Source organism: Ranitomeya variabilis, chromosome 7, assembly GCF_051348905.1.
Source record: "Ranitomeya variabilis isolate aRanVar5 chromosome 7, aRanVar5.hap1, whole genome shotgun sequence".
Taxonomy (NCBI): Eukaryota; Metazoa; Chordata; class Amphibia; order Anura; family Dendrobatidae; genus Ranitomeya; species Ranitomeya variabilis.
Genome location: NC_135238.1, coordinates 191,533,014 through 191,549,017, shown reverse-complemented (window position 1 = coordinate 191,549,017; position 16,004 = coordinate 191,533,014). Strand labels below are relative to the sequence as shown.

Sequence of the window (16,004 nt, the reverse complement as noted above, 5' to 3'; positions counted from 1 at the left end):
ATTAAGTTCAGGGCAGCGCCAGAATCCACAAATGCCATTACAGAAAAGGACGACAATGAGCAAATCAGGGTAATAGACAAGAGAAATTTAGGCTGTACAGTACTGATGGTAACCGACCTAGCAACCCTCTTAGTTACCTTCGGGCAGTCAGAGATAGCATGAGTAGCGTCACCACAGTAAAAACACAGCCCATTCTGACGTCTGAACTCCTGCCGTTCTGCTCTCGTCAAAATTCTATCACATTGCATAGGCTCAGAACTCTGCCCAGAGGACACCGCCATATGGTGCACTACCTTACGTTCACGTAGGCGCCGATCAATCTGAATGGCCAGAGACATTGATTCGTTCAAACCAGCAGGCGTGGGAAACCCAATCATAACATCTTTAAGGGCTTCAGAAAGACCCTTTCTGAAAATAGCCGCCAGGGCATCCTCATTCCATTTTGTAAGCACAGACCACTTTCTAAATTTCTGGCAATATATCTCTGCCGCTTCCTGACCCTGACACAGAGCCAGCAAAATTTTTTCTGCCTGATCCACAGAATTGGGTTCGTCATAAAGCAATCCAAGTGCTTGAAAAAATGAATCTACATTGAGCAATGCAGGATTCCCTGGCTCAAGGGAGAATGCCCAATCCTGCGGGTCGCCACGCAGCAGAGAAATAACAATCTTCACCTGCTGAATGGGGTCACCAGAGGAACGGGGTCTCAGAGCAAAAAACAATCTGCAATTATTTTTAAAGTTCAAGAACTTAGATCTATCCCCAGAAAACAAATCAGGGATAGGAATTCTAGGCTCAGAAACAGGAGTTTGAACAACATAGTCTTGGATACTCTGTACCCTTGCAGCGAGATGATCAACACGCACAGACAGACCCTGAACCTCCATATCAGCACCAAGCTCCTGCACCATCCAAAAATCAAGGGGAAGAAAAAAGACGAAACAAGCAACAAGAAAAAAAAACAATGACTCAGAACTTTCTCTTCCCTCTTTTGAGATGCATTTAACACATTGTGGGCCAGCTGTAGTGTTATGACCTGGTGGTTACGGAGCGGTACTGAGATGACCTGGTGGGTAAAACCAATCATGGACAAGCTCAGAGGAGGTGGCAGCTCCACAGACAGAAATCACTGATATGACCTAGTGATTACGAAGCAGCACTGAAATGACCTGGTGGGTAAAACAAATAATGTACAAGCTCTGAGGAGGTGGTAGCTTTACTGACCGCAATCCCTACTCCTAACACCAACACTAGAAATAGCCGTGGAGCGTTCCTATCTCTGCCTAGATGCCTCTTCACAGCCTAAGAACTAGCTACCCCTGAAGATGGAAACGGAAAACTATCTCGCCTCAGAGAAACCCCCAAAGGAAGATAGCCCCCCACAAATATTGACGGTGAGTGGAGAGGGAAATGACAAACTCAGAAATGAAACTAGATTTTAGCAAAGGAGGCCAATACTATCTAAATAGACAGAGATAGAAAAGGCTACTGTGCGGTCAGTATAAAAACTAAATTTCCATGCAGAGTTTACAAAAATAACCTCCACACCGACTCACGGTGTGGAGGGGCAAATCTGCGACCCCAGAGCTTCCAACTAGCCGGAATATTTCATAATGACAAGCTGGGCAAAAGAGACATAACTTAAACTGAACAGAAGGTCATAAGCAGGGAAACACCCAAAAACTAGCAGAACTTATCTTAAGCTGAAATGAACTGGCCAACAGAGAACTTCCAGGAAAGAACTGAATCCACAGGAAAAACATTGACAGCTGGCATCAACTACAGCCAAAAGCCCAGTTAAATAACAAGGCCAGGGAACCGATTAGTGAAAGCAGCTGCTAAGTTCCACTCAAAACCACCAGAGGGAGCCCAAGAGCAGAACTCCCAAAAATACCATTCGTAACCACAGGATGGAGCCCAAGAACGGAATTCACAACAGGCTTCCCAAGAGAGTGAACCTCTACAGTAGATGAAATAAATAAATCCATGCTAAAATAAAGGTGCCTTTTGGTTTTCGGCTGTCTGGAAGATTATCCAGTCATATAATAATCATACAGTTGTGCTCAAAAGTTTACATACCCTGGCAGAATTTTTGCTTTCTTGGTCTTTTTTTCACAGAATATGAATGATAGCACCAAAACTTTTTCTCCACAATAAGTGAAAACAAGGTAATGTTTCGACCCTGTCTGGGTCTTTGTCAAACTTCAGTTAAGAGAGGGGGGGAATCAAACACAAATTGGTCCAAGTAGAAAGAAAACAGAGGTCAGTCCCCTCTGGGGCTCCTCCACGGTTTGTGTGAAGTATGGGTGCCCTGTCGCCGTCTGTGGTGAAGATAGACTTGACACTAGTTCAAGACTAAACACCTGCTATGAAGAAAAAACTCTGCTAGCCAACAAGAATTTTTATTTTGATATGCACAATAGTAAGAGCACATATCGAGTTTGTAGAACAGGTTTTTTTTTTACAGAACAGAGTGAAGAAAGTGTTTAAGAAAAATTACATATTGTGCAAACCTGTTGAAACATTATGTTCATATGATTTATTGCATTGTTTTATAAAAACAAATTGTGTTTTACACTTTAAAACAAAAACATTAATACATAAAGACAAAAATTGTACAAAAACAGTGAACTAAAAATCATCCCAAATTGATCTTTCACTGTTTGTGCAGTTTTTCTTTAAGACAGTGGGACTGAGCCACTGCGGCTCTTAATAATAATAATAATAATAATAATCTTTATTTATATAGCGCCGACATATTCCGCAGCGCTTTACAGTTTAACAGTTTCAAACAACAATCATAGGTAACAATGTTAGCAATACAATAATAAAGCAAAATAAGACGACCCTGCTCGTGAGAGCTTACAATCTACAATGAGGTGGGGAAGATACAAAGTACAGGTGTGTATTTACAATGATGTATTTACAGTGATGGTCCAGCCATCTTCAGGGGGTGGGGGATAGATGGAGATAGTGAAAGGGCTACACACACACACAACACAAACATAAAATGACCTTGATTAGTTAATGTGGTAGGCAGCTCTGAACAAATGTGTTTTGAGGGAGCACCTAAAACTATGCAAGTTGTGGATGGTCCTAATATATTGTGGTAGAGCATTCCAGTGGATTGGCACAGCACGGGAGAAGTCTTGGAGTCGGGAGTGGGAGGTATGGATTAATGCCGAGGTTAGTCGAAAGTCATTTGCAGAGCGCAGAGGTCGGTTAGGCCGATAGACCGAAATGAGGGAGGAGATGTAAGGGGGTGCCGCACTGTGGAGAGCTTTGTGGGTGAGAACAAGTACTTTGAATTGTATCCTGCAATGAATGGGCAGCCAGTGTAATGACTGGCGAAGAGCGGATGCATCTGAGTAACGATTAGCCAGATGGACGACCCTGGCTGCTGCATTAAGGATGGACTGGAGAGTGGAAAGTCGAGTGAGGGGGAGGCCAATTAATAGAGCATTGCAGTAGTCCAGGCGGGAGTGGATCAGGGCGACAGTGAGGGTTTTTGTTGTTTCCATGGTAAGAAAAGGGCGGATTCTAGAGATGTTCTTTAGGTGTAAGCGGCACGAGCGGGCAAGAGATTGTATATGGGATGTGAAGGAGAGATCGGAGTCAAACAAAACACCCAGACAGCGTGCCTGCTGCCGGGGTGTTATTATGGTGCCACCCACGGAGAGGGAAATGTCAGATTTAGGGAGGTTAGTAGATGGCGGGAGCAGAAGAAGTTCAGTTTTGGAGAGGTTGAGTTTCAGATAGAGAGCGGACATGATGTTGGAGACTGCGGACAGACAGTCAGTGGCGTTCTGTAGTACAGCGGGGGTAAGGTCTGTAGTACAGTGGGGGTAAGGTCAGGTGATGACGGGTATAGTTGTGTGTCATCAGCATAAAGATGGTACTGAAAGCCAAATCTGCTGATGGTCTGTCCAATTGGGGCTGTGTAGAGGGAGAAGAGAAGGGGGCCAAGGACTGAGCCCTGGGGTACCCCGACAGTGAGAGGAAGAGGAGATGAAGTGGAACCAGAGAACAGAACACTGAAGGAGCGGTCAGAAAGATAGGAGGAGAACCAGGAGAGAGAAGTGTCCTTAATGCCTAGTGACTGGAGCCTAGAGAGTAGGAGAGGGTGGTCAACAGTTTCAAAAGCTGCAGAAAGGTCGAGAAGGATGAGCAGAGAGTGGTCACTGTTACATTTTGCTGTCAGAAGGTCATTGGTCACCTTGATGAGAGCAGTTTCTGTCGAATGTAGGGGGCGGAAACCGGACTGTGAAGGGTCTAGAAGGGAATGAGTGGAGAGGTAACGGGTAAGGCGGGAGTAGATCAGGCGCTCCAAGAGTTTAGAGATGAAGGGGAGATTGGAGACCGGTCTGTAGTTGTTTGTGCAGGATGGGTCGAGGGTGGGTTTTTTAGTAATGGAGTAATGATAGAGTGTTTGAAGGAGGAGGGGAAAATGCCAGAGGAGAGGGAGAGATTAAAGATTGTGGTTAGGTGAGTTGTGACAACTGGAGAGAGAGACTGGAGGAGGTGTGAGGGAATGGGGTCGGTAGTGCATGTAGTCGGACGAGAAGAGGAGAGGAGCTTGGAGACTTCTTCTGTGATGGGATCGAATGTGGAGAGTGAGCCAGGGGAAATGCAGGGAGGGATGGGAGTCATTGCACTTGGTGTCTGGGAGCGGATTTCCTGACAGATATTGTCTATTTTCTCTATAAAGTGGGAGGCCAGGTCATCAGCACAAATGTCTGTGATAGGATCTTGTGCTTTTGGCCTGAGGAGGGAGTGAAAGGTGTTAAAAAGTTTCTTGGGGTTGCTGGATAGTGAGGAGATCAGGGTGGTGTAGTAGGTCTGTTTGGTGAGGTGAAGGGCAGAGTTATAGGTTCTTAACATAAATTTGAAGTGTGTGAAGTCTTCTGGTGTGCGTGTTTTCCTCCATAAGCGTTCAGCACTCCTAGAGCATCGCTGGAGAAATCGGGTTTGCGATGTGAGCCAGGGCTGTTTCACTCTGTGTTTGGAGGTTCTGAGGGTGAGGGGAGCTACTTGTTCAAGGGTGCTTCTAAGAGTGTCGTTGTAGTGATGTACAGCCAGATCAGGACATGAAAAAGAAGAGATTGGGGACAATGATGAGTGTAGGGAGTCTGAAAGTGTATGAGGGTTAATGGCATGTAGATTTCTGAATGTGTTGTAGGTAGGAGAGTGCTGGGGTGGGGGAGGAATTGTGAGTGTGAAGGATAGAATGTTGTGGTCAGAGAGGGGAAGCGGTGAGTTATCTAGGTAGGAGATTGAACAGAGCCGGACAAAGACCAGGTCCAGGGTATTACCGTCTTTGTGTGTTTCAGAGGTTGAGAGCCGTGAGAGGCCTAGAGAAGTGGTTAATGATAGAAGCTGGGATGTAGATGTGGAAGTGGGGCTGTTAATGGGGAAGTTGAAGTCTCCCAGGATAAGGGTTGGAAGTTCTGAGGACATGAAGTGCGGCAGCCAGGCTGAGAAGTGGTCCAGGGAGTGGGTGAGCCTGGGGGCTGGTATATGACCGCTACTCTGAGGGAGAGGGGACAAAAGAGCCTGATGCTGTGGACCTCAAAAGAAGGGAATGAGAGTGATGGAACTGGGGGGATGACCTGGAATGTGCATTGTGGGGACAGGAGTATGCCGACTCCACCACCAGGTCTGTTTGTGGGTCTCGGGGAATGGGAGAATTGTAAGCCACCATGAGAAATGGCAGCGGGGAGACAGTGTCAGAGTCCTGGATCCAGGTTTCAGTGAGGGCCAACAGATTTAGAGAGTTGTTCAGAAAGTAGTTGTTCAGGAAAGGAAGCTTGTTACATACAGACCGTGGATTCCAAAGGGCACAATTAAAAGAGAGAGGTGAGGGAGTGCAAGTAATATTAATAAGGTTAGTATGGTTTTGATATGAGGTAGGGTAGTGGTTGAAGTTGGGGGATGGGGGACCGGGGTTGAGTGAGATGTCCCCCAAAATCAGTAGGAGTAAGAAGATATAAAGCAAGTAGTTTTTGGAAGTGTATGAAGTTTTTTTGTGCGGTGTGTTTGGGCAAGATGGGCTGAGGTTTTCCAGGAAGGTGAGAAGTGCAGCTGTACATGGGAGAGGGAAGGAGAGAGGAGCTGATGTGTATGAGTCGTGGTGGAGGGGGGATTGGGCGGTGAATGTGTATTGCAAGGGAGCATAGCAGGATAGGAATAAAGCACATGGATAGAAGGGAGAGCAGAGAGTGGGTTACCTGACTCCTGCCCTGACTAACTGCCATGGAATAACTGCTGTATCACGAGACTTATCTTCGTGATGCTTTCCCTCTGGGACGCTTGCGTGCACCCCCACTTGCATGCACCCCTAAGGATGGTTGTTTATATATAGTCCAGACTGCTGGGTCAGGAGAGATGGATTGTGGGACCAGGGTGGGGATAATTTGGCAGCTGGGGCCAGCACACCAGGGGGCGGTTAAATGATCAAACACATTGTGGCTGGCAACATGCTATAACACCTTCACCTGATAGTATCTAGAGTGGCCACAGTAATGGATATACTGTACATCAAACAGTGAGTAAATCGTTCAATACAACAAATGAAGTATAACAATCTTTAAGCAGGCATATTAAAATATGTTGCTAGATGGTAGAGTGGCAGATGACAGACAGCAGACAGAAATCAGATGAAGTGTATACCATTAGAGTCTATAGCAGCAGATGAGACAGCAATCAGAGGTAGGAAGTTGCACCATTTGAATATGTTGCAGGAGACAGCAAGCAGAGGGACTTTATACCATTAGAGTCTATAGCAGCAGATGAGACAGCAATCATGACCTTCTTCTTCAAGAATCAATTAATTTAGTAGAGAAACAATTGTTTCACCCACAAAACCATGTGGCTGTTACAATCAATTTAACGTTTTGATGGTAATAGTAACACAACTGTCATTCTGAAAAAATTAAGTACGATAATTTTAAATATGCAGTATAATAATCACAGAGGCTCAGGCCCTCTGGAGTTTTTGGCCATGAGCTTATCCATTGCAATTGTAATCGCAGTCTAAGATAATGAACATTTCTGATTTGCATTCACCCAGCATATTGAAATATGGCACAGCTTGAAAATTTTTTCTCAAAAGGTCACATTTTCTCCCGGTTCTAGTAACAGTTTACATTACAATTTAAGTAAGTGTGCTATAATCTCTCCCTGCCACATTGATTGACAGCCTGAACTGCAGCATGTGCCTACAGAGCAGGTTGTCAATCAATCTGCAAAGGACTGATTGTAGCCAAGCTCACTGTATAGTGAGCTAGTAACCAGTGACTATAACTGCCAACGGTACCATCCCGATGAGAGGAAACTAGTGGCAACAGGGAGGATATAACTTCATTTTCTACCTGTCGTCGCTTCTCCTGTAAGGCTACTTTCACACATCAGGTTTTCGCCATCAGGCTAAATCCGGCCAATTTTGAAAAAAACCGGATCTGTCGCAAATTGTGAAAAACTGATGCAACGGATCCGTTTTCTTGCCTGATATGACTAGCTGATATGCGGTGACAAGCTGATCCGGCAAAAGAGAGAGAGAATACCAGAATGGAAACTGCAACTATGGGGCATGCTCAATGTAAAAAAAACGGAATCGATCGCCTGATTCAGTCATTTGACGAATACGGCTTCCATTATCGCAAAAGCCGCATGGTGCCGGATCCGTCGCTGCCCGTTTTTTAGACGGACACAAAAAACATTCCTCTGTGCGTTCTCTCCGGCCGCCGGATCGACAATTTTGGACGGATCCAGCAAAAACGGATGAAACTTGAGATCATCCGTCGCAATTCGGCGCTAATACAAGTCTATGAGAAAAAACAGATCCGGTGGCAACTTTTGCCAGATCCGTTTTTTTCAAAATTTGCCGTGTTGTGCCTGATGGCAAAAACCTGATGTGTGAAAGTAGCCTAAACTGGCCAGCCAGGATTTTAACGCTATCTAAATGAAGATTAACCATATAAATGCGGGTAAATATAATTTTTAGGCATGTGTATACTATATGTGTGGTCTGAAGCAGCAGTTTTATACCCTTCTTCACTCCTCGTAGATAATCTATAGCAATATTCCCCAAATTCCAGTCATCACTGCCACCAACAGGTCAAGATTTCCTTAGTATTTTTCAGGATTTCCTTAGTTTTGCACAGGTGGTGGAAGTATCATCAAGGCACCAGGAATTTTCTCACCTGTGCAACACTATGGAAATCCTGAAAATATGACCTGTTGGGAGCAGTGAGGACTGGAGTTTTGTAAACATTGATCTATAGTATAACAAAAAATAGGGGACAGGCAGAATTGGGCACGACAGCGTGGTCAGTTCACATAGCTTGTTAGTAGTCTATAACCATGGGAACTAGGATATTATAATGGCGCAGTCACCCAAAGGTAAGGTTTTTTTGCAATAATGCAATAGGATGTATAGGACAGAGTCTACTACTCTTACTTTGTGCGAAATTTGGAAAATGATGGAGTGGAAAGAGAGCAGAAAGTTCCCATCAATCCATTTTGGGGCAGGGTCTGGCAGGGTTTGGGCTGCATAATGAGTCTTATTAGGTAGCAGCAGAAAAAGGCCCTCAAGCTGGTGAGGTTTACCCATAGGGCTTCCATGAATATTGGTTTTGACTAATATCTCTGTAGGGCTGGCAGGCAGCAGGACTTTAATCTATACAGCTAGGGAAGCTAATATGTCTGTTAGCAATCAGAAGTCCTAGAATTTTGTCTTTGCTCAGCTCATGTGATTTACTTTGTTTGGATGAGAAGATGAGGATAAGAGCGGTTTTAGATGTACTTGTTAAAATGGGGCCAGTCATGCCTGCAAATCGCCCTGTGTGTTCCATGTGTGGCTCTATGTGCTCATTTCGAATTAAACTGAAAGGGAGAAGGTACAGTTTAGATATTCGAAAAAACTTTTTGACAGTGAGAGTGATCAATGAGTGGAACAAGCTGCCACAAGAGGTGGTGAGTTCTCCTTCGATGGAAGTCTTCAAACAGAGGCTGGATAGATATCTGCCTGAGATGGTTTAGTGAATCCTGCATTGAGCAGGGGGTTGGACATGATGACCCCTGAGGTCCTTTCCAACTCTAACATTCTAGGATTCTATTATCTGCATCACAAATGGCTGCGGGAGCTGCCTTCTATAAAATGCTCTAGTCTAGGCTGTAAGATTGTAGCATGGACCAGAATAGTGCTGGCTGTGATGTTATTCCACAAACACCATAAGTCTGTATAGAAAATTGCTCCAGGTCATTGGCACATAGGCTAATATTGGTCAGTGCGCGGTCCATGTGCACAACGAGTAGTAATCAGCATACCAGAGAACGATTCTCCACATGGACAACTGTCAATAAGTCGGCTAACACCAGTTTAAAACGATATCCATTTGGATTGAAGTGATCTTTTTTGTATCCTGCATGCCAATCTATCCTTATTTCTTTTTTAATTTTGATGAAATGAAGCAATAAAAAATCTTGAGTGCAATGATAGACATAAATGTATAACGTGTAAATTAATAGCCGAACATGTGAAAATGGCCTTCAAACCAAGGAATTAAAGGGTCATTATTTATTATCTTATCAACAATCTTATGAAAAGTGCATAATAAAGAAAAAATTGCAAAAAGTTATTTGTTTGGCAAAGACCCATTTACACACACAAATAGTGGATTGCAAAACTGAAATTCAAGAATATGATGGTCAAACAAACAAAACATTTCCAGCAATGCCTTATGTACAAGTAGATGGCTTGAAAACAATCGTGATGAAATAGAAACATGGCTGACGTCTTTCCAAAAAGGTTGTATGTGGTATCGAATCTAAGCCCCATTTTACCTAAATTGACCTGAGCAGCAATAATGGACACATTCCATGCACAGATGTGGCAGGTATTTGGAAGGAAGTGGCCATATTTTTCTATCCTTTACAACCTCTTCCCAAGACTTGATACCATACAACTATAAAATTAAATGGAGTAAACGCTTGTTAGAATTATTAGTCCCAATAGAAGGCACTCAATGAAATAAAATGTAGGTTGAACACAATGCATCCAGGTTTGACAAAAAACAAGCATCTTTCCATGGCTAAATGTTGTGCTCATGTGGCCATTGGGGTAGACTGTGTTGGCAACATTTTAAGTAAAAAAAAAGACATATCAAATCTGTAGACCTAACCATGGTTGGCAGAAAAAGGACCACATGGTCAAAACAAGTCTGATTATTTTTACCAGTAGGATTTCTGAAATGTTCACTACAATGGTCCATGTTTCTATAGTGAAAATACTCTTCCATTTTATAGCTCAAAACAATTTCATCCAATATTGAAAATAAGCCTCAAAATTCTCAATCAAAAGTATCATATTTTTTTTGTTTCTACAGATTCCACGTGGACCTATGTGTCTCTGGTTAGAGGCTACAAGCTCTATAGTTTGATCCTGCAGTCCTTGTTGATGTGTAATTCTTCTAGCTAGTGTGCATTTGATATGTTTGAAACAGTAGGTGATAATGGCAGAAAGTTTGACTACATGGTAAGTTTGTAGTCTGTTACCAAGGAGTCACATGGGTCTTCATAGGAGATCTCAACTGTTAAAATAAGTTTAACTTAATCTGATTGAAGAGTTGTTTCTATTTTTTCTTTGGTGCTCCAGAAACGATATTAAAGGTGTAAATACCTTTACATTTTTTTTTTTTTTTTTGAACCGCGACGCTTTACCCTTTACATTTAAATTTATTCTAATTCTGTAAAAAGCCACTTGTTTGCATGTAAATCTCATAAAAATTATATCCTGGAAATATGTTTGTTTTGCAAACAATTGGTTCTGTGGTTCAGACATTCTTTGTTCATTTTCCAGGTCCTCTTATCAAAGCTATTATCAGGGATTCTACATGGAAACCCTCTAATTAGCTGTTATCTGCCAAGAATCCAAAGAATAAATGGTCCTTTTTTTGCATGAAACACTGAGAACTACAAAGCACTCAGCGAAAAGAAATGTATAATTATTGTTTCTATATATTTTTCCTTTTTAACTTTACATATAAGCTATAGAGAATCAAATCCAAAATAAAGCAAACAACCTCCCTTCAGGGGGTCCCATATGCTTATATAAATATTGCTCGTAAAACTGAATTTTGAGATCAATGTCCAAACTGCCTCTATATACTTGCAAAACAAAAACATTTCCATCCCCATTAGTTACCACGATCATAAAGCATAATAAAGTTATAACATCTGAGTGTATGAGAGATAGTTATCAAACAAACAGAACTCTTTGAAATAGAGCAAGACTGCAACAAAGCATCATCTCAACAAGAACACTCCTTAAAGAAAACTGAGTCATTTGGAAGCACTTCTTATACAAGTGGGTCATCTCTATTGCACACTAGTAATAATGCTAAGCACATCACATACAATCATTAATAGTATGGTCTAGGATACTCACATTCCTTGCAAACGTTGGACCATTTTGTCATTTGATTCCTTTTTTTTAATTTTGGAAGAAGTATACCGATTCTCCAGGGATTCAGACGCTGTAGAATCCATTGTATGTGCCTTAAGGTGCAACACTTACATTGACAGTAAGTCCCACCAAGCAAAAGCATTCCTTAGTCCATTGTATGTCAGTAAACCAAGTCATGTAAGAAGAAGCGATTCTAGAACCTAGTCCATGAATGAAAAGAAGGGGTTTAAAAGGGTTACGAAAAAACCTTTTCTTCCCAACAGATATTAACTTAATGGATAATCCCACTATTTTGTCTCCCGTGAAATTGTGCAGTTGAAACTATCCTCCTGCTCTGATAAGTATGAGCAGCGTAAGATGGTAAGAATACCCTGCCTGCCAGTACGCTCAAGCACTTCCCACATGCAGTTCAGTTTTACAGTTGTGCTCACTGAAGCACAAAAGCACTTTGCAATATCCAAGGATTCATTGTCATTTAGAATAAAGGAGGATTACTTAAGCCCTCCACGAGAGACAGATTTGTGGTGGGGAAAATAAAAATACTAAAGGAGGAATACGAAAAAAAAAAGGAAAAGGAAAAAATAGCCAAAAGTATCAAACATCCGGGACAAGACCCACTTTTGTATGTCTTATATGCAGATGGGAAACAAAGTGTTAATGGATGGATTTGCGCTATTACAATGATCTATTGCTAACCTCGGTGGACAGACGCGCTTGCATCAGCTGGTCATGAAATCACTATATGATTATTCATCTTTTCTTAGCATCACCACGCAGTAGGTAAATGTCACTCACACCAATAATCACTGTTGCAGCTGCCACATACTGTACACCACTCATCCACTAAATCCTTTAGGTCATGCAGCGAAAAAGAGAATAGCAAGTAGTTCAAGCTAAAAAAAAAGTCTGTATGAGTCAGAAGGGCTTTGAAATTACATATTAATGTTGCCAAAACTTTGCATTTGTTTTCCACCTGATGCGTCGAGCATAGAAAGAAGTGTTGGCAGAGTCATTAAAGGAATAACACACATTATGCTGAATGAAATCACCTGCACAATAGTGAAGGCCACTGGTATAAATCTAGATGCATCTGTAGCTAAAACGGTGTATAAGAAAAATAAACCTAAAAAGTGAAGTAGTAAACACAATAAAGCAATCAGGATGGGCATATCTTTTTTTTCTCCAGCTCAAAGTTTTGTTCAGAGCTATGGAATCGAAGTAAATGAAAGACACTTCGTAGGCAAGTTATGTCCATCTTGATTGACAGTTTAAGGTAATGCTTGGCACACTTGGTGCCTACTAATTTAACTCTTTATGCATTCAACTTTTTAGGTCCATTTTTGTAGGATTTTTTTTGGTAAACCATTTCATTGTTAATTTGCCAAGAGAAAAAAACGAATGGCCTACACTATCATCCTGCATCATCACAAACTTATGGGTCCTCTGGCCTCGTAAATGTCTAAGTTGTACCTTGATTTCTTCGCTGGCCTATCCAACTCACTCAGTGATGAACTTTCTGGTAGGCATTTGCCATCTTCACTTGATAATTTAATTTCTCTTCCCACTCTGGTAGTCTTACATTTTAAAGAAAGGTCAAGAAAAAAGCTCAAGATTACCATGTCCTACCTACCAGAACATCTTCAAAATCTCCTCTCAAACAGGCCACACTGGAACTCATTCAAATTGATAAGAATAAATTGTCACAGCCCCAAAGATCCTGTCACTTAACTGAAGGACTTTGTCTATATGGCATTTAAAAGACTGAAAACTCCTTTGGTTTTATTTGTGGATCAGTCTGAAGCTAAATCTCTATGAATGGCTCCACAATTCCTGGTAGTCATATCCAACATCAGACTGAGAATGTAACTCTTTAGATTTCAAAGTTATACCTAAAAGACTTTTTTTTAGAGTTGCCACTTTCTCACGCATCAGTGTTCCTGGGACTTTCGGGACTGAGGCTCAAACTCCGGTCATTGATTGGTCGCCGTCCAGATCTCCCATTATGGATCATTTTGCTTTCATAATTGCCTCAACTTCTCTGAAACTTTGCTCTGCCTCCAGTTTACCAGCTAATTACCATGACATTGCAGATGCTTTTTCTAAATAGGAAACCAAGAGACTACCTTCATATCAGCTGTTTGACTGCTCCATTTCCCTTCTTCCACATGCTGAACCACCCAGAGGGAGAATTTATCATCCATTTCTTCCTGAGACTGATAAAATATCAACATACATTGAAGAGAATCTGGAGAGGGGGTGCAACACCATACAGCTCATTCATTCATGGAAATCAAGGCACAACTTAGACAGTTATCCAAAAATCTTCAAATCAGGCCAGTGCTTGCTTATTTTTCCTAAAAAAGAAAGATAGGTCTCCAAGACCGAGCATAAACTTTTAGGCTCTGAATATAATCATGTTTAAAGATTGGTATCCATTGCCCGATATCAATTAATTACTTGACAAGAATAAAGGTTCTACCATCTTCACCAAGTAAGACTTGCATGCAGCCAATAATCTAATCTGCATTAAAGAAGGTGACGAATGGAAGAATGTGATAAACACCCATGATGGGTGATGATCACTATTTATTTTTTTACTCACTTATATACCTCCATTAATTTCCACAGTGATTTACAGACATCATCATTCTCACTGTCCCAGCTGGGGATCACAATCTAAACTCCCTATCAGTATGTCTTTGATGTATGGGAAGAAACTGGAGTATCCAGAGGAAATCCATGCAAACATAGGGAGAACATACAAACTCTTTAATCCTTCCAGGAACTTAAATATTGTATTCCGCTACTTGTGTCCTACATTATCCTGATGTCAACAGGTCATTTTTCTTTGAAGTGATTGCCTCTGCAATTGGCATGAGAGCATTTCTATAGGAATAAGTCCACTGGATCAAGAAATCATCCCTGTAGATTCTCATCCAAGAAATTTTCTTCAACAGAACGGAATTATTCCACTGGTGTCCTTGAGTTCTTAGCTATAAAGTTAGCTCTTGAGGAATGATGACATCTACTTCAAGGAGCTTAGTTTCATCTATACTGATCATAAAAATCTGTAATAACTTCAGTTAGCTCATAGGTTGAAACTCTGCCAAGCTTGTTGTTCACTATTCTTCCTACGGTTTCACTTCATCCTCACCTGACGAGAAAAAACACAGGTCTGATGCCCTATCCTGGCCCTTTGATCCTTGTAATGACTCTGAAGATGCACCATCACTTCTAATTGAATCTCGACTTATCATAGCTACAGTACCATCTCTCCTTTTTCCAGTTCTCTACCTGAATTACATTCTCTAGTCTCAAAAGCACTCTGCCAGAAAGTCTTATCTTGGACCATTCTCTTCTCTCTGCTCAATCAAACTACTGAACTCCTTTCTCGTTTCTACTGAATGTGTAGCATCTTGGCTTAAGTGTGCAGTTCAAACCCTGATGTCAAGTGCCTCTTGGTCCTTTTTGGCCTAAAGAGCACAAGAGCCCTGGACTGAGATTTCTATAGACCTTGTTACAGATCTGCCTAAAGTGCAAGGGTTCACTCCTACCTGGGTTGAAGTGGACCTTTTCTCCAAGATTACTCATTTTGCTTCATCATCAAGATTTCCATCTGCTCCACTGTAAGTCCAAGTATTTCTCAAACAAATTTTCAAGGTCAATGGTCTCCCAGCTTGCATAGTCTCTGACCATGGTATAAAATTTTTCTAAGTTCTGGAGTGTACTCTGCAAAAAATCTCCTTAGACTTTTTCACAGTTTATCACCCACAAAGAAATGGTAATACTGAGTCAATCAATCCATTGAACAATATCTACAAATTTTCTCCACCTCCCATCAGCATACAGCAATTGGCTTGATTTGCTTCCTTGGGCCGAATTTGCCCACACTAATTCAGTTTCAGAGTCTTCTGGGAAATCTCGGTTTATTACAGTCTATAGGCAAAAGCTTTCTCTTCCTCTATCAAATGCACATAAAATTCTACCCTCTGGAGTGAAAATTTGGAATGAAACACAATCCAATTTGTCTGCAGGCGTGACTAAAGCAAAGAAGGCTGCTTAAAGATATTGTCAAACTGTCCCCAACATCTCTCCAGGAGACCAATTTGGGCTTTTCACCTAAAACATACATTTTAAGTCTTGTTGCAAAAAATTGGTTTCTACATTCACCGGCATTACAAATAGTACAGCAAATTAATAAGATCACTTTCTGTCTGAAGCTACCTTGCACATTAAAAATTCCTAATGCTTTTCATATCTCCCTACTACTACATCCTCTGGTCCTCTACACATCTCCTATAGATCAAAGAAAAAGAAAAAAAATCCACACCGCTGCTGTGCTGACCCTGTTGTACCTCTGTCTCTATTACCATCCACTGCTGCTAGTGCTTATATGCTTCCAAAAATGCGGGATATAGGGTGCAACACCTGTAGTGACATGCAAAGTTCAAACAGTAGAAAAAATGGTGTGCACTCACCTTCCCGATAAAAAGTTTCTTTATTGAGACATTAGCAGTTCAGACAGGGAGAACGTGTAGTG

General features: G+C 41.7%; 1 protein-coding gene across 1 annotated transcript in view; it reads right to left on the bottom strand.

Annotated features, from left to right (window-relative positions):
- Nucleotides 1-11,800, bottom strand: part of PDE1A (phosphodiesterase 1A) — a 336,062-nt gene extending 324,262 nt beyond the window's left edge. Inside the window, exon 1 of the mRNA XM_077272585.1 lies at nucleotides 11,447-11,800. Coding sequence (XP_077128700.1) covers nucleotides 11,447-11,547 — 101 coding nt within the window. The 5' untranslated portion in view covers nucleotides 11,548-11,800. The remainder of the gene's footprint in view (nucleotides 1-11,446) is intronic.
- Nucleotides 11,801-16,004: the final 4,204 nt, after the last annotated feature.